Source organism: Erythranthe guttata, chromosome 1, assembly GCF_056151865.1.
Source record: "Erythranthe guttata isolate IM_541 chromosome 1, IM_541, whole genome shotgun sequence".
Classification (NCBI taxonomy): domain Eukaryota; kingdom Viridiplantae; phylum Streptophyta; class Magnoliopsida; order Lamiales; family Phrymaceae; genus Erythranthe; species Erythranthe guttata.
The window spans coordinates 7917823-7943930 of NC_142533.1; the positions used below are offsets into that span (position 1 = coordinate 7917823).

General features: G+C 34.7%; 3 protein-coding genes across 3 annotated transcripts; all 3 read right to left on the reverse strand.

Moving 5' to 3' along the window:
• Positions 1-8357: 8357 nt before the first annotated feature.
• LOC105948609 (uncharacterized) lies at positions 8358-12071 on the reverse strand. The gene is made up of 12 exons (XM_088819391.1): positions 11698-12071; positions 11522-11606; positions 10729-10780; positions 10614-10634; positions 10477-10530; positions 10232-10282; positions 10020-10082; positions 9687-9752; positions 9548-9586; positions 9230-9352; positions 9019-9111; positions 8358-8846 (listed from the first exon to the last, which is right to left on the reverse strand). The coding sequence occupies exons 1-12, from the start codon at positions 11807-11809 to the stop codon at positions 8544-8546; spliced, it is 1062 nt and encodes a 353-aa protein (XP_088675517.1). The 5' UTR covers positions 11810-12071; the 3' UTR covers positions 8358-8543.
• Positions 12072-16992: 4921 nt separating this feature from the next.
• Positions 16993-19714, reverse strand: LOC105948657 (RING-H2 finger protein ATL22). Its single transcript, XM_088819404.1, has 2 exons — positions 18926-19714; positions 16993-17384 (listed from the first exon to the last, which is right to left on the reverse strand). Exons 1-2 carry the CDS (start codon positions 19560-19562, stop codon positions 17224-17226), a joined length of 798 nt encoding a protein of 265 aa, XP_088675530.1. The 5' UTR covers positions 19563-19714; the 3' UTR covers positions 16993-17223.
• Positions 19715-20321: 607 nt separating this feature from the next.
• Positions 20322-25742, reverse strand: LOC105948659 (PPPDE putative thiol peptidase family protein). Its single transcript, XM_012971885.2, has 6 exons — positions 25301-25742; positions 24891-24943; positions 24044-24316; positions 21677-21964; positions 21265-21345; positions 20322-20779 (listed from the first exon to the last, which is right to left on the reverse strand). The coding sequence occupies exons 3-6, from the start codon at positions 24204-24206 to the stop codon at positions 20637-20639; spliced, it is 675 nt and encodes a 224-aa protein (XP_012827339.1). The 5' UTR covers positions 24207-24316; positions 24891-24943; positions 25301-25742; the 3' UTR covers positions 20322-20636.
• Between the last annotated feature and the right edge of the window lie 366 nt (positions 25743-26108).

The following is a 26108-nucleotide window of genomic DNA, read 5'->3' on the forward strand; positions in this document are numbered from 1 at the left end:
ATATATATATATATATATATATATATATATATATTTGTTTTTTTTTTTTTTTTCAGCCATTTTTTCTAGTTACTTTCACTCTAAATCTCGACTAGCGGTACAAATTAATTACCTCTATATCTTTTTAATTGTTATTATTATCTTATCTCATATTTTTCAGTCTATTTTCTCTAATCATTCTTTGCTTGATTTATTTAATGATCAATTTCATATATGTCCGCATGGGTATAGCTCACAAGGTCCTAGGATCAAATCCTGACGGCCACAGTGTGGGAATTTCAACTCCAATGAGGATTGGTTCCTTGTGGGTACCAGGTCCGGGTCCACTACCTTAACGGGCCGTTGAGTCACCATGATTTACATTTCTCCATCAAATACTTGGTTGGCCAAGGGATGGGGGCTCTGGAGGCGAGGAATTTCGCCTTTTAGTACAGTTATATTTATATATTATTTTTTCAGAATGAGTTTATATTATTAAATTTATATAAATATTAATGTTGCTACCGATATCACTAACACATTTTATTATAATTGTTATTATCATGTATTAAACTAATTATTATTTTCATTTTTGAAATACTATTCCGTGCAAAATGATATATAAAATATGACTTCCAATATATATATATATATATATATATATATATATATATATATATATATATATATATATATATATATATATATATATATATATATATATATATATATATGGTTCAAAACTTGTAAGTTACTTTTGCTATTACGTGTTGAATTTGAGATCACCTCTAGTATTTAAGTCATTTGAAAGTGTCGACTATGGCCATTTTTCTTTTATTAACATCTCCATCTAAAACACAATGGGTTTCTCCCGAAAACTCATGATTTATCCAATTATTATTTTATAATGGCAATTAAAAAAAATATATTAAAATTACCCATAATTGTTCAACCACCCAATTCAAAAAATTGTAAATCTGATATAATCCCAATTTCATCAATTTTAACCCGTTGACCGCATTGATTTATTTCTTTTACATCGCTATATTATTGTGATGATCGCAATATTATTGTGTTAATCGTTATATTACCGTGTTCGACAATTATATTACCGCGTTTGACAACTATGTTACTATATTGACCTGTCAATCTATTTTCGGGATATGTTGTTGTGTTAACCGTTATTTTATTGTGTTAACTGTTATTATACTATGTTGATCGCTATTTTATTGTATTGACCGATCAAGTTTTCTTTTTCTTTTTTCGATTATTTGTTGTGCTGACAACAATTATACTGTGTTGACATTATCGTATTTTGTTAAAAAAATGAACGCAATCAACGTTGTACATCGGTAGTCATGCCAGAAAAAAGTAACGCTAGCTTACAACGGGAAACTAGTGTTACTTTGTTGTACATCGGCAATTATTTCACGATGACCGGTCCCGTTGAGATATCAAATCCACCCAACTGGATGGATTTTGTTCAAATTCGAAACGGACAATGATAGGATGACGATAATGGAGGCGGGGAAGTATAATTTCGGTACTTCCACTTTGTACGTTCACACCATGCTTAAATTCTTCAACTTTGGTATTCGGGAGATGGTGTACGTTCCGATTTGGATTACGCTCCGTAATATCTCGGCGGCGTTGAACAACCAAAAGTCATTTAGTATGATTACTCAGAAGATTGGCAGATAGGTCCAAATGGACAAGATCACAAAGGAATTGGGATGTCTTGGTTACGCATGGATTTAGGTGGAGGTGGATGCTACGAAACCTCTACGACAATCATTTACGTTGATTAACTCTCTGAACCAAATATATGTGGTCCCGATCGAATATAGCTGCATACCAGCCTATTGCACTAAATGCAAGACGATCTCTCACACGTCGGAGAAGTGTAGGGCCGATGTTGTGAAGAAACGAAGCCGGGGCTGGAAAAAGGAAGCAACCCATTTGCCACCGGTGGAAGCTACAGCCGCGACTCCCTTTGAGCCTCTAAAGTAGGCATTGGTTGCAATTATCCCATGGATGGGCACCCGCACGGTTTTTGAAGATTCGAGCGTTAAAGATGCATCGGATGTAGAGAAAATAGCCGATGATGATAATCTACGGATTGTTATGAGGCACCTGTGAGAGAAAATGAAGATTTAGAGAAATACCGGGACTTGAAATCTCCTATGGCTCAGACTTCGGCCGATAACCCTTTTGATACCATCAAGAAGAAAGATATCCCGACTTCGAAAATTCTTATGCCAAAAGGGAAGGATGGCGTCTTTCCAACTAAAGCGGACGTGATGAAGACTCCAAGTGCACTTCATGAACAAACTACACCATTGCCGCGGAGGGGCTTTATTCCTCCTATCGTTAAATGAATATTGCATGCTGTAACGTGAGGGAATTGAATAGTTCCCTCATTACGAATGAGGTCTTGGACCTCATAAGGAGGTATAAGGTGAATGTTTGTGGATTATTGGAGATGAAGGTTTGGGACCTGGGAGTTTTGGATGGGATGATGGCCCGGAAATTTCGATATTGGGAGAAGGTTAATAACTTCTACCTTCATAGGGCGGACATTATACTTATTATGTGGAATCCGGCCGTGGTACAAGTGGAACTGGCGGGAATGACGGACCAAGATATTCATTGAAAAGTAACCCGTCTGGTGTCACATTGGTCAATTGAGGTTAGTTTCGTATATGGATTGTTTTCGATAGTTTCTCGCAGGCCGTTGTCGTCATCATTATTGTCTTTTGGGCAAGGGATTTCTCTACTAGGGTTATATTTGGGCGATTTTAACACGGTGCGGAGACCGGTTGAAAAATTGAGAGGCAAGGTGGTTACCCCTTATATGGTAAATGATATTCTGGAGTGTTGCCATTTCAACGGACTGGATGACTTAACTTCTACGAAACTTTTCTATCCTTGGTCAAACCATACTGTATGGAGTAAGCTACACCGAGCTATGGTGAATCCGGATTGCCATTTCAGCAACTTTCTTACCGTTTGGGCAAGGATCGGATCACTCTCTGATTTTGGTGAAGTTGGGCGTGGATGGGGAGCCGGTCTCGCGCCCTTTCCGGTTCTTCAACATGTGGTCTATGCCTGGGGAGTTTAATTTCATTGTACAAGAAGTTTGGATAGCTGATCGCCGGGGGAGTCGTCAATGGGCAGTAATAAAAAAAAATTAATGCCCTAAAGTTCCCTGTTAAGAGTCTTACCCGAAACGAGTTTAACCACATACCAGAACGGGCGAAACATGCATCTTTGGAGCTAGAGGAAACCCAAGGGCAACTACACGATGATCATCATACGCTAGTTTGCAACGGGAAGTCTTAAACCGAGCGGCTAGGGCTAAGTTCTTGACAAAGACGGAAATAAGTTTCTACTATCAAAAGGAGAAGCTACACTACCTGAAGAATAGTGATCGACCTACCACTTTCTTCCATGGCATGGTCAAAAGGAACGCAAAACGGAATAACGTGGTATCTATTCGACGGACGGAAGGGACGATGACCAGGTTTCGTGAAGAGGTCCATCCAGAATTCCTAAAATTCTACATGGCGTTCTTAGAAACACAAGAAACATGTGAGGCCGTTGATTTGAAATAGTTGAATTCAGGCCCGTGGATTCAAGTGGAGCACAGGGATGCATTTGCTGGGCCGATCCTTAGTTTGGAAATTAAGGAGGCATTATTTGATATTTCGGATGACAAAGCACCGGGGCCTGACGGTTTCAATGCCCACGTTTTCAAACAAGTATGGGAAACGGTTGGGCCACTCTTGACGGAAGCGGTTCAAGAATTTTTTAGGAGTGGCTCCTTGCTCAAACAATGGGTTAATACGGTGTTGGTCTTTATTCCAAAGTCAGCACAAGCCCAAAAAGTAGGGGACTTTCGACCCATCGCCTGCTGCAATGTGATTTACAAGGTTATCGCGAAAGTTCTAAACAACCGTCTAGCATCCGTTCTGCCAAGGCTTTTTGACAAAGCTCAATCAACGTTCGTGGGGAGAGACTGATCACGGACAACATACACTTGGTGGGACACCTTATGCGGCACTATGAGAGGAAGAGGATTTTGCCTGGGTGCCTGTTGAATATGGACTTACGCAAACCATATAACTCGGTAAATTGAGAAATCAAGCTATGCTGGAGGCCTTAGGTTTCCCAGTTGAATTCACGGGATGGATTATGCAATGCGTAATTCGGTGTCGTACACGATTTCGGTAAATGATGAGACGAAGGGTTTCTTCCCTGCCATGCGAGGATCAAGGCAAGAGGATCCCCTATCACCATACTTATTCATCATATGCATGGAGTACCTCTCCCGATTACTCCATATACGTCCGATGGAACAAGAGTTAAATTATCATTCGATGTGCCATCTGCACAAGATCACTCACCTGATGTTTGCCGATGATTTAATAGTTCTATCACGAGGAGGAGATGTGGAGTCGGTCCGCGTCCTCGCCAAGATGGTCTTCGAATTTAGGCAGGCATCGGGGCTCAAGGCCAATCACACGAAGTCGAACATATTTCTTGCAGAAGTCAAGCTGGGCGATCGAGCAACCATCGAAAATAAATTTCACTTTACCACGAGTGTTTTTCCATTTCGATACATTGGTATTCCACTCGCTGCTTCCAAACTCTGGGTGCTCAATTGTCAACTGTTGCTGAACAAAATTGAACAAGCAATAGGGGCGTGGACTCGCCAAACACTCTTCTACGCCGGCCACTTGGAAATTTTGAAAATAGTGGTTCAAGATGCGTGTTGCTACTGGTTGTCAATATTCTCGATCCTTCACTCGTTTATAGAGTATATTGAGCAACTTTGTAGGACGTTTTTATGGGGTGAGGCAACACCGAAAGAATAACGGGGACTGGGCCTTCTCGATTTGCATGATTGGAACCGAAGTCTTCTCGTGGAAAATCCATGGGATTTCCACTTGAAGAAAGACTCCCTTTGGGTACAGTGGGTTAATGAATTTTATCTCAAGGGTCGAACCATGTGGTCACTGCCAATTACAGTTTCACCCTTCTTCAAGAGCATCATCATAATCCGGGACAAACTGGTGGGGAGATCGGGGACTACTCAATTACTTGTTGCCACGCTGGAATCGTCTACGGAGCTTGGGAAACTGAACATGAGCAAGGTTTACGATTGGATCAGAGTCAAGGCCCCGATCAAACCATGGCAGCACTGGATCGCATGGCCACAATGGACCAGGTAAAGCGAATGGGTTCTCCAATCGAACAAAGTAAATGTGTCTTGTGTGGTGTGGTTAACAAAAACATGAAACGCCTTTTCTTTAGATGCAACATGTCGAGAGAGGTGTGGGACAACATTCGGGCGTGATTGGGGATCAGCCGGCGACCAGCCACATTGGATGCAAAAATCAAGTGGCTCAAGAAGGAAGTATGAGGAAAGTCATACCGTAACAAGACGAAACAATGTGCACTGGCTAGCATCGTCTATCACATTTGGGAGGCTCGGAACAAGTGTAAATTTGAGAAAATTGAAACTACTCCGAAAGATCTAACGAAGAAGATCCAAACACACGTTTATTCTGCAATGTTTGGCCAACACCCGGAGTTTGCTGTTTCGAGGACGGGCGGACAACCGGGCAATCTTATGCGCCTATGATGGAAGAGTCGAAGAACTAGTGACTAGGGTTTGGGGTTATCCTGTGATTTAGTATGTTTTCTTTTTCCTTTATTGCATTCTTTAGTATGTTCTACAATTTTCTCAGGTATGCCCGTTGTAATTGTTTACGACTTTTTTGATTTATAATATTTACATTTTGATAAAAAAAAGAAAAAAAGTAATAATAAAATATATTTTTGGCTTAAAACTGTGGCCAACAATAGGAAAATGTTAGGTCAATGGTCAACGGAATTGATAAAAATGTGGTAGAATTAGATTTTGAATTATGAATTGAATGTAAAATGAAGTAGGGTTGGGCATGAGTTGGTTTTATCGGCCAACCGATCCACTTTCGACCGATAATATTTTTGGACGATAATTTTGTTGCCGGGCCAGTAAGTTTAACCGACCCATATATATAATTGGATCGGTCGGTGGTTTTCAGTTTACTCAAAAGTCGGTTGGTCAGATAATATCGGCCAACCGACTTTTTTAATAATTTTTTATTTAAAAAAATTAATTGTAATTCTTACCTTTTTAATGTTAAAATAATATACAAATTTATAAACCTCTTTGTACTATTTCTATTTTATAATTCTTATTTCATATTCTTCGCTATATATTTACTTAATGTAGAAGTTTAATAAAAAAAAAAACTCTTAATTTTAAAATTAACATTTTTACAACATAAGTTTTTCCAAAATTTTAAATATCTTTTGAAAATGCTTTTTAAAAAATTTTATTGTTGTGAAAACATAAAAATAAAAAATCAATAAATGGATGACCGATAATACCAACCAACCACCCATTGTTTACAGGACATTGTCTATTGCCAGCCATTATTCGACCCATAATGGTCGGGCTGATAATAGTTCTCAATTTCAGCAAAATCGGGTGATCAGGTCGGATAAGTAATTGGCCAATAATTGCCCAACCTGACCTATAACCAACCCTAAAATGAAGTGTATTGAAAGGGTTAAGGGTAATTCCATCCTAATATGTATCTATGGGCTTATAAGAGAAACTAATATTTGTACGAACCTTGGAGAATCTTTTAGTACTTATGGGCTTAAAGAAAATGGGGCTTAATATATAGGTCTCTGTTGACAAAACTTATTAGAATTGAATGACAAGCTCAACTAAACTTTGCTTCATTACTTTATAAAATTCATTCCAAAGATACCCCTCCACTCACAAATTCAAAATATGCATTGAGTAATTAAACTTCATTTTATCATTTTCTTATTCTCCATTTAATATTTTTATTTTTCCATCAAACGTTTTTTAATTTTGTTTTTATAGAACACCCAATTATCTTTTTTTTCTTCATTTTAGCATTTTATACACCATTAATAAAAAAAAAATCATCTTCTATATATAATATTGAAAATTAAAAAAAAAAAAAAATCTTATTTTTTATTTTATTTTTATAATTCATATTACATGTTTTTTTAATTTTTTTTCTTTAATTTTTTGTTTATCTTCTATCTATCAATAAATGTAGTCATCTATAGTGACCGTAGTCACTATCGTCACTTGTAGGCTTCTAAAACTTGAATTTCACTTTAAAGCACATCCTCTGTCTGTTCATATACACTACTAACAGTCTGTAGTAGACTATGGTATACTATGGTGTACTAAGGTGTATCACAGTATAATATGGTTTACTACAGTATACTATTTCAAACCCTAACAGCAAACAACTCTAAGTCGTCGCCAACCTTAGCAGTAGATACAGCCGCCGCGAAATTCTAGCAGCCAACAGTCGCAGCCGCTGCAACCGTAGTCACCTACTCCCTTTTGGAAAACCTAGATCCGCCACCAACTCCACCTACGAAAATGGATCTCCATAATCTTCGAACCTTTCATCCTCTTCCTCTTCATTCCGTAACCCTAGATCCGCCATCATTGCCCTCACTGCCATAGTCATCGCCTCCCATATCGCCATAACCACCCCCATCGTAAATATATCAAGCTCTCTTAATTAGTGGTAAATATATATATAAAAAAAACCACTTATTGAAAGAACAACAACAGAAGCTTGGTTTCATCATGTCCATGGCGGTAGTTCTGCAAGAAATCTCGAGCACACCCAAATTCACTCTCAAACATCGTCGAATTAGATTCATCCGACAATGAAGCGGGTCTTCTCTTCTCCACGCGCCGCCTCATCCTCCTGCCGCTAGCCATTCTCGCCAGCAAAACCTGTCGCCGCCGCCGTCAATCCCAGATCCAAGTCTCGATGTAAAAGAGAGCACCGCTATAGAAAGAGAGAAAGAGAGAGAAAGGGGTGGGGCGGTTGAAAAAAAGATAAAAGAGAGTGGGAGAAACAGAGAATAGGAAGATATAGAGAAACGTGGTTTTTATTAGGTATATCAAGGGTATTTTTGGGTTAAATAAAAATAATAGGATGTGGGACAAATTTAATTTTCAAATAAGAATTTAGTTAAAACATTATATTTAAGGTTGTGCCTCACATCTAATTATGTTTGGTTTGAGGGTGTCTCAAATATTAACCCTAAAGAAAATTGTCCCCCTTCTCACATATTTTTTTCTACCCTTCTAATTATTATTTTCTTTGTTTATCTTTATTTATTCTTTTAAGGGCAAAGTTCACTTTGCACCTGAATTATGAATTGTGGGGTGTGTCGCAAACACATTCCTCAGTTACAAAACATACCAAATACCCCCTTATATTTATTGGTCAAATTTACAAAAATGTAAAGACTACTTTTGTAATGTTTTATTTATTGCTAAAAACATAATAGTGGCGATCAACAGCAGTATAGTGGTTGAAGAGTATTATGTTCAGTTAACAGCACAACCAGAAGAATATAATTCCTGCTAAGAATTAATATTGTAGACTTAATCTGGCTTTCGTACGCGGGCCAAAACCACGAACACAAAAACCGAAAGATTAATGATCTTTTGTAAGACCAAGCAGCTCCCCGAAGAAGCTCTTGACAGGCGACGGCCACTTGTAAGAAGATGATGATTCGTCGAAAATTACCCCCACAGAAGATCCAACGGCTTGTGGTTCATCATCATCAAGAAAACTAGTTTGTTTCTTCGATGTTTCATCCTCTAAATAAGGAACAACATATTTCTTCATATCATCTTTGGAAATTCCGAGGTGATTTCCCGCCACCTTAATGTACTTCACCCTTCCGGCTTCGGTTAATTCTTTCAAACCGATCCAATCTTCCTTATAAAGCTTCGTCTGCACAAGAAAAAAAAATGTAGTGTTTATTACAAAAGAACCATGCACGTGCATTGAAGGGAAAATACAACGAAACCAATTTTTTGCTATTTGGGGCCGTGTATTTTATACAACGAATTTTCAATTTAAAAGAGAAAAATAATAATAAATTTATTAACAAAAATAGTAGTACCTGCTGAGGTGGCAAAATAGGATTGAAGGCGCCATCAGGATAGTATCCAAACCAAGAAGTCTCCTTTGGTATTAAAACGGTATCGTGTTCAAACTGCTCATCACACACAGCGAAATAGAGTTAGATACAAAGTATGTATCTATTACAAAAACCAACCAAAAAAAAGATACGGAAACAAGGAAAACAATATAGCGGAGGAGGATTGAAATACCATAATAAGGACAAGATTTTGCAAGCTAGTGAATCGTTCTTTGTAAGTGGCATTTTTCTCGTCGGCATGTTCGTTATTAAGCTTCGGTAGAAACCTACATTTGCTTAGGTACCCCTCAATATCCTGTAAAATAAAAAAAAGAATTGCGATATTTAGCGGTTAACGATTTCCAAGACAACCCAAATCTTTTCCAATAAAATATTTAAAATTGAGGCAAAAGGGCACTCGAGTTTTGAAGTTCATAATAATTTAGTCGTATTTACCACACACAAAAAAAGAAAAAAAAACAAACAAAAAAAAGTACGCCGAAGTACTTACATTAGGCATCTTAAGATAACCACTTGGAGCCAAATGAGCCTGCAAAATTATATATATAGTAGCTAATGAAATTGGAAAAAAACGTAATACTATTTGTTTGATAGTATCAAAGAAACAAAGAGGGAGTGGAGTGCAATACTTGGATATAGTCGGAGTAAATCTCCGATTTGATCAAATTGTCGGCTATGATGCAAAATATGCCGGTCTGTCGGAACAAATCATTGCAAAAAACATACTCGTCAATTTCATTAGCAAATCAAAGAGCCTAAAATTAACTTCTTTTTTTTTTTTTTTTAATATCTTTTGTTCCAACACATACTACAATCTTGTAATGACGCAAATAACTAATTGAGCTCGCGATCAGTAAATTTGCATAATAAGTAAACAAATCGCAAAATAAATAATAATTGTGTTTTATCCAATAATGTAGGTGAAATTCGAAAAAGGGTACGAATAAAACGGTAACACTTACACCACATAGAGGAACTGAAGCAGTACCAGCATGCGGTCCTCCTAAAGAAACGAAATTCCTCACCTGTCGTCAAATATACGATTTAGACTTGTTCATCATAAATAGTAACACAGAGTTTCTAATAAATGTAACACATGAATTTGAACATACTGAAATAAATAAAATAAAATTAAAATTAATTTTATTGGTTCAGAAAAATGTTAGGTCCTTACTGGGGGTCCACCTTCACACAACTCGATAACACCTCGTCCTATCAAGTTACCCTGCATGAACAACCAACATAATTATTTTTATAAGATTGATGCCATTTATCTTCTCAAGAACTTATAAAAGTTGAAAATAAAATATCCCGTTTAACTTCTCAAGCGCGCGCGCGCGTGTGTGTGTGTGTGTGTGTGTGTGTGTGTGTGTGTGTGTGTGTGTGCGTGTGTGTGTATGTAGAGAGAGAGAGAGAGACCTGAGAGAGACCAACAATGTTGTAACCCTCTTGTAGTTCTTTCATTTGCTTCACCTGAATTTTAGTACAAAATTGTCAGTGCGTAAAAACATACGTTAATTAACAGCTAATGTATTTCAAACATGATCTTTACGTACCTTATTACATACGATTTCAGTCTGCGGGTAAAAATGGAAGCAAAATCAAATCAAAATCAGGTTACATAATCAAATATGAAACCGGAAAAATATTATGCTCTTTTGTTTACATTACCTGTTCTTGTAGCGGCTTAAACCAAGAATCCCACGATCCATCTCCAACTTCTCTAAACGGTTTGAAAACAGACATAAACATCATTTTTTACATCGTAAATTCATAACTATAAAACCGTGGCTACATAATTTCAGTTTACTTAGAAAAGAAACAAAAAAAAAAAAATTCTCGAAATTGTGAAAGTTACATATAAGAAGGTTACACGGATAATTGCTCATATCTTACAGTACAATGATCATTTAGTATTTTCAAGATCAAATAATTTCTATCCGAATCCGAAAGTTATTACTTATAATCAATCGATTTTCAAGAATTCTGCCAAACACCGTTGCCTTTCCGAATACTATAATAGTATCTCAAAATCAAGGATCTGAATTAAACCCAAATTTAAGAAAGATTTTTACCATATCCCGAAGCAAAAAACCTAACAACGTGTAATTCGAAAAGTTATACGTTTCGAGTGCAATAAAAGAATTGAAAAATGCGCCTAACATCGATCCACCCTTAAAATATTTTTAGAAATGTGATGTAATAAAACATAACAAATATCGAAAAAAGGAGATTGCCACAAACAACTATTCATATATAACCACACTAGATTTTTATCTCTGTTTTTTTTCTTCTTGCATAAATAAAACTGAATAAAAAACATGAAATCGGTAAGTTACCAAACAATCTTTCAGACAAACCCAAAATACAAATATGAAGAAAACCCAAAATTTACCCACACTATTCAAACAATTCTTAACAATAATAATAAAAATAAATTAAAAAAAAAAAAAGAAATTCATACAAGCAGTATCCTTTAGAATTGGACCAGTCGTTGAGCTCCTGTGTGAACTGCTTCATTCCTTTGTTTGAACACTGATCTCCAATTCCTACCACACCATTTATGAATTATTTAATTAAACAAAATAAATAAATAAATAAATATAACTAAGAAGCAGAAAATAGACATAAAATAATTACCATGGAGTACGATGAATGGAATAGAAACAGAAAGATGGATGAAACTGAGAATTAATGAAAATATTGTGGCTGATGACAACAATATTGACTTTGCTCCCCCACAAAACCTCATCTTTTTTCTCGATTCTTTCTTGTGTGGGGGTTTTGGCCTCTCTCTCTCCTCTTTCTCTCTCACTCTCTCCAAGAACTTTTGCGGGAAATCTGAGGGGCAATCTGGGCATTAATAAATAATAATGATTGATGGGCATTAGTTGGTTTTTGCAGAGGAAGAAATGGTCGGTAAAACAACCTTCAGTTGTGGCCAATCAGCGTTCCGGATTACTTATTACCTTCTTTATTTCTACTTTCTTGTTTTTGTTGCCAATATCTTCTACTTTTTTTTAATGTGCATTTTCTTTTTATTTTGTTTATAGAATTGTAGAAATGAAGAAAATTTAAATATATGGTAATTAAATTGGGTTAAATAAATTAATTATATAATATTGAAATTATTAGTTGTAAAATTTAAATTACTAAAATTGCATCAATATTCACGTCCTGCAAATATGAGTATACTAATACTAAGCCCGTATGGGTATAGCTCAACTGGTTCCGGAGGTGGTAAGTTGGTGCAAGGTCATAGGATCGAATCCCGGCAGCCGCAGCGTGGGAATTTCACCTCCAATGAGTTGGTTCCTTGTGGGCACCAGGTTCGGGTCCGCTACCTTAATGGGCTGTTGAGTTACCATGATTTACATTCATCCATCAATCCTTGTCGGGCCAAGGGATAGGGGCCTGATGGCGAGGAATTTCGCCTTTTGGTGCGAGTATACTAATATTATCATAGTAGATTATAATTTTATTAGTTGATCAGCAAATCTGATTTGCTATGAAAATTATTAGAGAAAAAAGACCGAAACATATAATAATAATTTATTTTAAAAAATTATAAATATGTTATTAGGGTTTCTTAGATTACTCCGTTTTTTACTTTTATATGTAAAGATATCATTCACCTTTTTCGAAAAAAATATTTATAAAAAAATTAATATTTTTTTATAAATTTTGCAATTTTTTTTCAAAAAAAAATGTTTTTTTTTTTCGAAAAAAATATTTTTATAATATCTTTTATTTTTTGATTTTTTTTTCAAAAATTTTTTCTTTATATTTTTCAATTATTTGTTTTAATTTTTCAGATTTCTTTTTGTTTTTCTATATTTTTTTGGATTTTATATATTTTAAATTTATAATAAATAACTATAATTTTTTTAATTAAATTGCGTCTTTGTGATAAATATATCAACTAGAAGGAATTTTTGTCATTAATAATCTAATTATAGCACAATAATTTAATGGGGCTATTTGTTAAACACCTCCTATTGAAATTTTACTTTTTGATAAAACCTTAATTTGTAATTGATATTTAACATAAATCCATTACTAAAAAACCTTATATGCCCCACTAATTAGTATAATTATTTTAAATAAAAAATACAGTGAATTAAATGCAAAATCCATTCCAAAATCGCATTACCTAAAATTCTTCCTAATATTTATCTCCCCAAAATCCTCCCAATATTTTTCCATCTCTCCACAAATCTCGCCCCCAACTTTCCCGATATCTTGAAAATCCCTTTCATCTTTTCTTCTCTTGGTCTCCAAATACTGCATTAATGGCTTCACGTTTACTGTTAGAAAATCTATTATTTTCGGACAAAAACTTCTTCTCTTTAGGTCAAACAATATACATATATTGGTTCAACATCACACAAGCTTTTTCGGTAAAAAATTGACGTGTATTACATTGGAAATGGCAAAATTCACTTTGCGCAATGGTGGATTCAATAATATGGGAAGGTCAAAATCCATGGATTTAATAAGGGAATGGCAGAAACAACTCTGCACGCGAAAACCACTATGTGCGCAAAAACCACTTTGTGTACAAAAACCACTATGCGTGCAAAAACCACTCTTACATTTTTTTTAAGCGTCAACACGTGTACAGTGCATACGTACTGAGCCGCTACATCTTGATGTGTCGAAAACTTGTGAGACGGGGCTCGATGCATACGTACACATCTTTCATTGTAGATAAATTTGAATTTGATTTTTGTTTTTTGCTACAACGTTGAGGGCTTTGGAGGCTTTGATGGTGGTAGGGAAAGAAAAGGACGAACGATCAATTTTCAAAGTCATACGAATTGGATGAACTTTGCATACTTTGGTGGGGCTAGGGAATGAAAAGAAAGAACAAATGTTCAAAGAAAAGAGAGAACAAATGTTCTAAGTCATTTTTGTCTTCTCTCGTGTTTGTGTGTGTGTGTTTGTGTTTATGTTGCAAGAGAATATATTGTGTGTGCATGTGTGAGTATTCACTGGATAATTCAAAATTTAAGCTAAGGGTGTTCGAAATTTTATACAAAGAAAATATATAAATAATAAACACGGAAAAAAAAAAAAAAGTATTGTTGTTTACAAATACAAATAAAAAGTTTAAAAAATATCTTTCGATGTGGTCTCATTTCTTGAAAAAAATTCTATCACTTCGTTGACACCAACATCGTCTAATATATTATTTTCAATGTACGACACCAAAATATCATTCAACACTTGATCACCATACGATTGCGTAGTTCATACTTGACAATCTTTATTGTAGAAAATACCTTTTCCGCTGATGTCATTGCAACCAACAAAATTAACGACAACTTCAATAGCATGTACATCAATATATAACTAATACTCTTTCTCTTTACAACCAAGTTTTCAACAAGCCTACTAGCCTCCAAAATATTTGAAAAGTCTTCATCATTTCTAACATCTCTAATAAAATTTTCAAGTTGATCTTCAAGCACGATAAACCACAATCATCAAACTCGTCTGGATAAAATTCAATTAATTTCACCAAAGCCTTTATATCAAAAGCAGAGAACGTGTTACATGGATAAAAACACGATTTCAAACTAAGTAACATCATATTAGTATTATCAAAACAATCGTTTAACTCTAAAAGTTGAAGATCTATCATAGTTAAAGCACCTCAACCTGGTAATAATTTAAGTTTGTAATTTGTGTACCTCTCCGGGATACTCTGCCATGTTGAGTAAAACAAAAAATTATCATCCATGTTTGGGAAAAGAATGTCATGCTCAACACAAAAGTGTGAAGTTTCTTGAAATAATTTGTCCAATCCATCTTCTCTCAATTCATGCAGTGGATCTTTAGCAAAAGTAACGAGTTTAGTGGCATTTGCAAGGTCTTGGTCATTCTTCTGTTGTGTTTGTCATAAATTATTTGAAATTCCCAAGACCGATCTCATTAAGTTCAGAACAAAGGCAAACTCAAAACACTCAACGTTTCTTAAAAGAATTATGACTTGTCAACATCATAACCATTATTTGCTAAATACTCCAGTACATCAACCACCGATGGGAACAACTTAATCATACTCAAGATTGTGAAATAATACGAATTTCAACGTGTATCTCTGAGCCTTTTTAAAATAGTTTATTGATTCAAACCACTACCAGTTACAAAATTATCATTAAAAATCTTTTCTCACAGCTTTTCAAATTGTTTCTCGTGAAGCAACTCTTGACATTTATAAGAATCTCCAATAATATTTACTAAAAATGCAAGAGAACCAAAAACAACACACACAAGAGCCAATAAAAGTTTATGCAAAACAATGACCATAAAAAGCAGACTTGGTTTCTCTCTATATTAAACTCTTCAAATCATTAAACTCTCCTTGCATGTTAATAGCTCCATCATAACCTTGGTCACACACACGTGATAAGTTAAAGCCAAACGTTTTAAGAAGAGACTGAAGTGAAAGTATCGGACATCGTTCAGTAGTGTTTGGAACATGAACACCGTCAGTAAAGCGTTCATTAATTTTTCCTTCATTGTTCACATAACGTAAAACAACAGTCATTTGTTCTTTAATGGAGACATCGCGTGCCTCGCCAACCAACAAAGCAAAGAAATCATCACCAGTGACAAATAATAGTCTTCGAGACAAAATGGGCAAGTGAACTGATGATTTGTTTTTTAATATCTGATGCTTTCATTAAGCAATTTAGTTTTCCAAAATAAATCACATTTATGTAGGGACTCATTTGATTCATCATGCCTCAAGATATATCTAATGGCCTTAGTTGTTGTACGCAATCAAATGTAATAGTCCCGTTTAGATTATTTAGTTGTGTTCGCAAGAGGAACATCTATATGACTTTAATTATTCATTAAATTTTGACAAGCTATGTAGCAACGATGATGGAGACTATCATAATTTCCTTCGTGTGTTCTCAAACTCTGTCTTGTGCCTATTCTTATAACCTTCACTAGCAAATTTATAATCATCCTCTTTTGCACTTTCGACGGCCTTAAAAAAATAGCAACATAAACAAAATACCTCGCATTTACTTTTACATATATTCCAACCAACTACCGAATTCACTATACCAAACCACACTAAATCTACGTTCTTGTTCATATAAAATAGATTGAGGAAATATATAGAGTCTAGATTGACGAGGACCTTTCTGTAAAAAAAATTTTCTCTCTCTCTCATTGAAGCTTAAATTTTAAATTTTTTTATGTTTTTTTCCAATTCAACCAAACCAAATTAAACAAATTCCCTTTTACCCAATCCTTATAATTTGTAAATTGGTGAAATTGTTGCTAACCTGTTGCGTCATAGGATTAGGGGTGGATTGGTGGCGGAAATTCTATGTTGTTTCGCCGGAGTTGACGGAGGGGAAACACGATGAAATTTTTCTTTTTGTGTAGCGTTATATATTCTATGTGTTTCTCTTTTCTATGTGGCGTAAAACAGAGGAGATAAAAGTTCTCAATAATTTTGGAAGATTTTTAATTTTTTATTAAATTTCAGTAAAACCCATGTTTAATTATAAATATAAAATAAATCCCAAAATTATTATAAATATAAAAATAAAATGTAAAATCCGAGCTACATATGTCACTGGATGTAGGGGTGCATTTGTATCCGAACTACTCCATTTTGTATATATGTTTTTTTAATCTGATTTTATTAGTTAATTTTAATTCATTTTTTTTGAGTAAATTCAAGTCCATTATAAGGGGACGTAGGGGAGGGGGAACTCGAACCCTAGACCTTTACCTAGTTGGTAAAGACTAGGTACCAACTCTCCTATTGGTAAAGACTAGTTAATTTTAATATTTCTTATTACAGTTAAATTGTATCAACAAAGACAGTAGAATTATATTAGCATATAAGTGATCAACAAATATATTATCCCAAAATATTAGATTTTTCTAATCATTTGAATATAACACCAAAAGCCTCCCATTATTTTGAATTGCTAGAAAACTTTATTAGTAACAAATCCTTTTAAGCAGTGAGTTTTTAATGGATAGTTTGCCAAAAAACAATTGAATCACAAAGGATTTTTTGCTATCAAAAGTAACATAAAATTTTCTTAACAGTTCAGAGTAAAAAGAGTGTCAAATGTAATAAACTCCTACTTACATCTACAAAAAAATGCAACTAAAATATAAAATTCAAATCTCCACATAATTATATTCGTCCAGTAATTCTTCAATCTCCAACTGATCACCAAACGTTTCTTGAACCATTCTTGCATTAACTTCTTTGTGATATCGAGAGCCAGTTGCATAGAAAAGCATCCCGACTACGAAAATGCTCGCGATTAGGCCTGATACTGCAAATTGATCAATTGTTGGAAAATATGCATTAGTATTGATGTACACAAATCAACCATATATGCAACTAAGGGCAAATTACGAAAACCCCCTGAATTAAGGCCTAATTACGAAAATTGATCACGAATGTATAAAAATCCATATTCAGTTCAGTTGAGTGATTGAAGTATATGAAACACAAGTTGCTTAAGTACCTACAAAGAAAAGTGGCCTTATAATGGTCTTAAAACACACGCACTAAAGGTGACGCGCACCCTCGACCTCCTACAAAATTCGACTTATAGGCATAAATCATAATTAAGTATGTTACAGCTTGGCTTATAAATAGGGGTGCAAGTTGGAACGGATTTTCCAATTTCCGCCGGTTCCGATCCGAAATGTTCCGATTTTGGAACAACTTTTTCCATTCCGACTTCCGAAATTTTCCGATTTTTTTGGACTGGAATCGGAATTATATAAAATCAATTTGGAATTTCCGATTTCCGATCCGATTTAATTCCGAAATTAATTCAGAAAAATTCCGATTTTTTTTCCGAAAAATACACCTATAAATAGTATATAATATATAATATATGTTTTCCGAAAAATACACCTATAAGTTTTGTTTTAGGATTTTGACATAATGAATTGTTGTTAGAAGTTTTATTGGATATTATGATGTGTTTATTTTTATTTATTTTTTTGAACTGAAATTTAGTAGTTTTAGTTTTACTTTAATCGACGTGTATGCTCTTATTTTCGAAAAATTATGAACATTTTAGATAATTTCGGCTAACTTTTGAAATTTTAAAGCTTATGTGATTTCCGATTTTTTTCCGAAATTCCGAAATTTCCGGGCCTTTTGGAATTGGAATGAATTTTTAGATTCCTAAAATTTTGGAATTGGAATTGGAATTGATTTTGTGCTTCCGAAATTTTTTGGAAATTTTCCGAAAATGCTAATTCTGATCCGATCCGATCCATCCGACTTTCACCCCTACTTATAAAGCATGCAAAATCATGTAAGAAAAGAAAATAAAAAGTCTAAATTCATTTATGATAATATTAATTAATATGTACTTTGTATTATGGTCAAGATCAAATTTGTAGAGATGTTAATTGAGCAGGATATTTCTTTTGCAGTAATAGGAGACTTTACTGCAAAAAAATATTAAAATAAAAGAAAAGAAAAAAAAAACTATATTAATTTCATTTAATATTTACAATTTGAATAACAATTAATAGATTTAAAAATAAATTGTAATTACTAATTAGTACATGAAAGTTAGGTAGTTTTTGTAAACCACTAAAATTAGTCAAACCAATACACATTCCCTTTGCTGTACTCTAGTCAACTATATCAAAAGGAAAAGTCAATGTGATAATAAAGATAGTGGCATCCATCATCTAATTAAAAGGATCACTTGTTATTATGTCAGGTTAAATATGATTATATATAAGCTGCAACAACATTATAATAATCAAAAACTATGATTATATTCAAGAATTAATTGCTTAAAATTCACAAAACGAAATGTTTCGAAAGCAAGAATTCACGTACCTTTCAATGATTTATCGAGCATAGGAAACCGTTCACATAGGAAACCGAGCGTACAATGAGACGAGGTCGCTTCTTCTCCATTGTCGAGGCCAAACGAATTCCACGTCAGCCCAAGACCAAAACTACTATCAGAGAGATACGGACTGTACGAAAACGGTATCTCAACGGTTTTCACACAACTACACGAAAAGGGCATCGAAGAAAAAGACGATTCCACGACGTACACGTGGTGTTTAGTACCACTTAGGCATGGAACTTGTTCGAAAGAACCAACAAGTTTGGAGGAACAGTTGATGTATTTGTATCGTTTGAGATCATAATAATAACTGAATGGAGTAAGAGAGAGATTTAGATTCAAGAAAACTTCATGAACGCAATTTTTCGGGTCCAAAAGACCGAGTCTTCTAGTTTCGTAAGATATTGACTTGACCACCAAATCTCCGTAAGTAGGAAAATGGATCATTGTTCTGTTTTCTCTGCAGAATAGATTGAACCCTGTGGGACCGCTTTGATTCGGATGATCAAGGCCGTCGATCCAAAACGGGGACCGTATTTCGGGAGAAGAAACGATAGTCGAATTGCAAGCTTTTGCAAGTAGAAAAACGCACAGGAGTTTGATAAGGATGAAGAAATCCATGTGGAAGAGTGAATGAAATTTTCAGACAAAAGTGATGTAAGAAGCAAAAGAGATGGGATTGTAATAAAGAAGGTGAAGTGTTGGGAGAGCAAAGAATGAAAGTTGCTATTGGCAGATGGGATTTTTGGTATCTTTATTACCAAGACCAAGACTCTTTATGGGAAAGTATTCCGAAGATGTTATGTAATGAAGGGGTTTTGTTCATCGATTTTTCGGTCAAATGGTCCTCTTGATGTAACAACTTGACCTAATGAAGTTTCATATAATTGTATGCAAAATATATATAATATAATACACAATGTTAGTATTTGCATAATCTAACATGTCCTGAAGCAATCAAGATTCAAGAATCTATACATGTATGTGTATATATATTGAATAATCAAAAATCTTGACCCAGTATAACAATAAATCATCAGATCAGATCCATAAATTGAATAATAAAAAATCCTTAGCAAATAGTTGTCACATAGTCTAACACTCGAAGTGAGATTCTTAACACATTAGTGACGATAATATTCCAGTGCATCTCGTACACAAGCTTTAGAATCTAGGAAAATAAACTTTACTTCGATCAATTTCCAAAATCATCACATTAAAATCAAAGAATATACGAGACCATAATGTAAAAAAAATCCCAGAAATAAATCGGAAACAATTCCTGGGAAAACAGAGCAGTCACTCGCCAAAATTCAGATGTGAAAAGCAATCATTAAAACAACATAACTGAATTACAAGAGAAGACGAGACAGGGTGGAGTTATTACAACATTTTTTCATTAAACTACGAAAAAGAAAAAGAAAAATATCCAGTTGAGAGAGATTTCACACAAAAAAACAATTCTACAACAAAATCTGCAGCAAACAGCTAGAAGAAGAACGGAACCAAAGTCAGACGGAACATACATTTAAGCGAATGATACACGCATGTACTTGACTAAAGGCACTTGAAACAACTCGGTGATGTTTAGCTATTGAATTTATAGAGATTTACACATTACTTGTACAAAATACCACAAACAAGACACAAACAAAACCAGTGAGTTTTAACATTGTGAAAAAAGAAAAACGAAAATCAAAGAACATCTTTTGCTAGCCTCACTGGTTTGTCTTTCAAAAAAGCTACATCACTGTTTGGTGTCGTTATCAGATGATGATCGAGATCCTCCCCTTCACTCTCTCCTATTACGGACGATTCACCAGAATCACTTCCATCTTCTGTTTCGGAAAAAAATCAAGCATTTAAATTACACAGTTAAGTAGAAGAATACTATATATCATGCCTCTGAATCATATGGGAATAAGCTGGCAAACTGGTAATAGTGTTATTTTGACAAAAATCGTCTACACGTTTGTTTGAATCAAACCAAAAGAGTGTAACCAACAAATATTAATAAATTACTTTTACTAGTGACAAGTTTTCACAAAAGTCGTAAAATATCCCTCTGATAAGATTTGAGAAAAGATAAGATTTCAACTCATTAATGCATTTGTCAGAAAGAGCTACACATCCCTCTGATCTTGTATATGGCATAGTAAACATTCAATGTAACAACTATAAAGTGAAGAAAATAACATTTTAAAAATGTTAACGATTGTTTGGCCCATATCTTTTTAGAAGAATTTCTTGAAAATTTATAAGGTTATTTGGCATTCACGTCAGGCATCAAATCAGAGAGAACATAACATTTGGAAAAACATACCTGAATACATTTGATTTTCAGGATGATGTCTGACCGTTGTAGCCTGGATACTTTCAGGCAGCAGACAATTACAGAAAGAACCTGAATTTAAAGATGACTAATGTAAGACAAGACTATTAGAAATTCCACTCAAATTGTATATTATTTAAGGGGAAAAAAAAAAGTTAATTCTACTGTGCCTGTAATTTTCATGCATAAACGCTGGTGTTGGGGTTCATTCAAAGATAAGCAAGCAATATGGGCAACAAATGGCTCAGAAGTACCAAAAAATGTCTTGTATATATATATATATATATATATATATATATATAAAATAGCATCCTAATAAAGGATATTATTTTGCCCGTGACAGGCATCATACCGAAAAGTTTGTTCCAGATATTTATGTAAGAGAACAGATTATCATTCTTACCTACTCGAGCCAATCGATTCACCCACCCAGGTATAGGTTTTCCAGTTAAGCGCTCACAGACTTCATCAGTGAAATGATTGCAATTCTTTGAAATTAAATGGTATGTATCCCCATGATAGCTGTTGGATAGATGCTCCATGAATGACCGAAGTTCTGAACGTGACATTTCAGTGCTGCCCAGCAAAATTGAGCGCCTAAAGATAAAACCTGGGCAACTTCTTGGTTCAACCTCGAACACACCGCTGGTTGGGTACTCATGAGCTCCAAAGCCATATTCCAAGCCATGTACTATTCCACAAATGTTTTATATTAAGTACTGTTTTTGAGTTAATAAAATTATAGGACAATAGAAAATCTAAATCAAGATGCCGTTACATTAAAGTTAAAAACGAAAAAATAAATAAATAAAAAAGAAGCATGCAAGAGTTCTATTGGTCTCAAGTGGTTTTCCACAATTTGATCATACCCCCAGGCAAACTTTTGTTACCTAATATATCAACTTTTGCTTCACCCTTTCTAGCATCTATTTTAATTTTTAGCTTTAAACTGTAAAGATTTATGTCACGTCAATTAATAAAGAATTGATTGAGGAGTATAAAGTAATACCAGTAACACTATGCATGACATTATGGCACTAATAATGATGGATATGCAATTTCAGGATTCTAGATTCAAATAATAACAGAAACCTCGTTGCATATAATATATAATTGGTTTATAGAACAGGAGCCATGAATATGCTGCTTTAATTCAGAAACTGGAAGTATATGCAAACTACCAAGGAAATAAAAAGAGAAACAGCAAGTAAAATTTCGCAAAAGAATATTACTTGAAATTATAAAGTGAAGAACTAGGCTTAAGGGACTAAACAAAACTGTGAGTAGTTTGAGTATCTAGTGAACTCACACATGACTTTCATGTCATCAATCATCATTCAACTGTAAACAGCTCAATGAACGAAGGACGAGTTGTTGAGACGTACTATGACATACATTATTGTTATGTAACAGTCAAAACAAATAACCACATGATTGGCCCAGACGAACTTAACTGCATATATGAGAGTAAAATGGCTATCGAAAGAGCCTTGCCAATAACTCATTAAAGAATCTTTACCCTAAAGATCAGAATAGGCACCCCAAATACATATTGCATACTCTAACCACTATTCCATTCTTTCATGTTTGTCAGATACATCACTCAATTAACTTAAAAGTTGAACATATCAGAAATGAAGTGGCTGGTTACACGATACCTCAAAGGATCTTCTCCACAAACCAGTGCTACAGGACACTGTCATATATCTGTGTCACTAAAATAACTGAGTGGTACTTGGGATGTCGAACAAGGATTCTTTCTGATAGCTTCAAAGATATAAATGCCAAAAAAAAAAAGAACTATGATCAATGGGATTCGGAATCTCTTTTTCTGTTTCTCATAGAATCTGTTGTTTATGGAAAATATGGAACATAAACTCATAAAAGAATGTAACAGTGAACATTTTAAAAGCAGATTTCGGGGTTTTGAAAATCAAAAACTAGACGTACAGCCTTCGGTAACATAATTGTCGACTAATTTCTTATGGCAGCACTCAGTCAAAAAAATATAACGTGTGGCAATGTAACTTTTCAAATTTTAAGAAACAGCCTAAAAACTAAATAACTGATTGGGTTCCTACAAGAAATGTTTCAACCGAGGACGAAGTCCCAATCCTAATAAATCATCAGTAATCACAAGGTAACTGATGGTGCTCCAGAAAGCAGAAGCTAAGCAAAATGGTTCTTTCTCGTGTTCCTATGGTGGTCTTCACACAGAAGCATCAACAATGAAAGTAGGATAGCAGCACAAAACAGCGAAATAAAGTACTGCTGTCACATGAAACCTAACATAACAATATTTCTAAAGATGTATGAGCAGGACTAATGACCACATATTGATGAAAGTATCTTCCATACATCAACCAGCTACCTCCCAAGTTATAGAACCAAATGCATCTCAATCTCAAAGCACATAACTCATTTTTTTATTACATTCTTAACTTCAAGAAAAATAAGTTTTTTAACTAAGTTCTACAATCATGGAATTGTCAATTGTGTCGCATTATACTATGTCCGCGAAGAGTACGCCACTGCTACTTACAGCATTAACTACCATGCAACTGGTACAAAAAAAAATGTAAATTCTACTATAGGAATTTAATAATGTTCCTACCAAAACACTTGCCGAAACTCGTCAAAATGTATTAAATGACTATAATACTAACAATGTTATGTAAAAGATGAATATCAGGAAAGTTTAGCTTGACAAAATATAAAGGTGCATAAGGAAGTACTCAACTATCGTTTCAAAAGGAACAGTTGATTGTACCTTCAATACCGGAATGATAGATTCCGAGTCCGAACCAATAAAGGTAGTTGTTTACAGGAGTGAGATCATATACATTTAAGTATAACATCGCCTGACTTTTCTCTGTGTTGTTCTGCTCCGTGGGTGAACTATCTAAGCTGGATGAAACTGGAAACAACCGCATTGTATCTAGCACCGCTCCTCACCACCAATCAATGATCCAATTTATACGTATATTTATACGTGTTTCTATATCCCCAGCTCAGCATCCAGCAAGGAATAACCTAAAAAGCCCTGATTAAAAGAAAAAACAAAATCCAAATTAATTTTGAGACAAGTTAAACATTTACTGTAAATTGACAAAGCTCATTGAGTACCCTTATTGGGTGTGCTTGTACCGTACCCACCCTTAAGCGGTGAGGTACAAGACTTATGGATTAGGTGAACTTGACCCAACCTAATTTTCCAGAACCAGGTTTCATAGAGAAGTACGTACCAAAATTGACACAAAAATGTTTTATTAAATAAGAATAAGGCTATACCCAAAGACCAAAAACATGAGAGCTATGCAAGAATTAGCCCGAAAAGCTAGAAAGCATGGAAAATGAAATGCATACAACATTTTTTTTCTTTTATTTCCTACTAGGAAATAATTAACCTCCAAACAAAAGTGACTAGTTGATCTCTCCCATCCTTCAAGAAAATCATTCGAATAGTAACTAAATTCAACACAGAAAAGCAGACGAATTCACGATCAGATGTACTTTCTATCAACAAATACATTAACTCGCTCAATACATCCAATTAAAGATGCATATGAAGACCATGAAAACAAAGAAGAAGAAAAAAAGCTGCACTATGAGTTCACCTGCATTGCAGTGATGAACTGCTTCAATCGTTTGGATCCGCAATTGCCCAAACCTTCAATCGAAAACAATATGTATATTAACATTAAGGGAAATCACAATACTAATAACTCCTAATTAATTACTCGCCTAACAAAAATCAAAGCTAAACACCAACCAATAATGGCAATTAAAAATTCTTCAAGATTAAAGAGAGCGTAATTCAGTTTGGCCATAAATTCGGGAGAAAAAAAAAAGTATCCTCCAAATTAACAAGAAAATCGATATCGTACCAATTGAGAATCGACAAGGATCTTTTAAAAAAAAATTAGAGAATTGTATAATATCACTACGAACGCAGATGTAACAAAATGAACGAAGAGAAATCGTATAATATCACTAAGCAGCCATCGAAGACGAAAATTTAGCTAACCGTCGATAAAACGTCCCCCTGAAAGCTGCGGCGGAGGATGAACGGTGGCGGAGGCTACGATGAACTCCGGGAAGAGAGAGAACCGAAATGCGCGCTCGTCGGCAGTGCGTAATGAATGATGGGAGAGGTCGCGATGCAGCGGCGGTGTTCGGACGATTAAAGAGGCGGCGGTGCCAGGATCGCTCGGGGGTGGTGGTGGGCGGAGGGGGGAGGAAGAAGAGAGGCACAACAAAAATCGATCCAGATCAGTAAAAATGGTGGTGGTGGGTTTGATTCGATTGGAGCTGAACTAGAACCGTTGGATTATTATCAGATCCAACGGTCTGGGGCCTTTTGACAAAGTCAACGGGCTGAATTTAAATCTTTTGACCCGACCCATTTGATCAATTGTGCCCGGGGCATGTCTATGTATTCAGTAAGGGGTGGAGCTACTTGCCTAACTAATTTTCTCTTATTTGCCTAACACTATTTTTCTATAGGGGGTATTTGCAAAAGCTTTTGAATACACCATCACTTTTTCTTTTTCTTTTTTATCCAAATATAAAAAATTTATATCAAAGATCATTTGGACACATATGCATGCCTTTTGATTTATTTCCATCTAAATTGTAATACTGACAGTGGCGAATCCAGGATTTTTGCCAAGGGAGTTCGAAATTGCGTAAAATAAAAAAATTAAATCACTTTAAAAAAATAGTGGACCAAAAATTTACAATATTAAAATTGAACCTAGGACTTCTTAATGTTAGAAAGAGCTCTTTACCACCTACACCATTAGATGTTTTAGTTAAATTATGTATAACAGTAA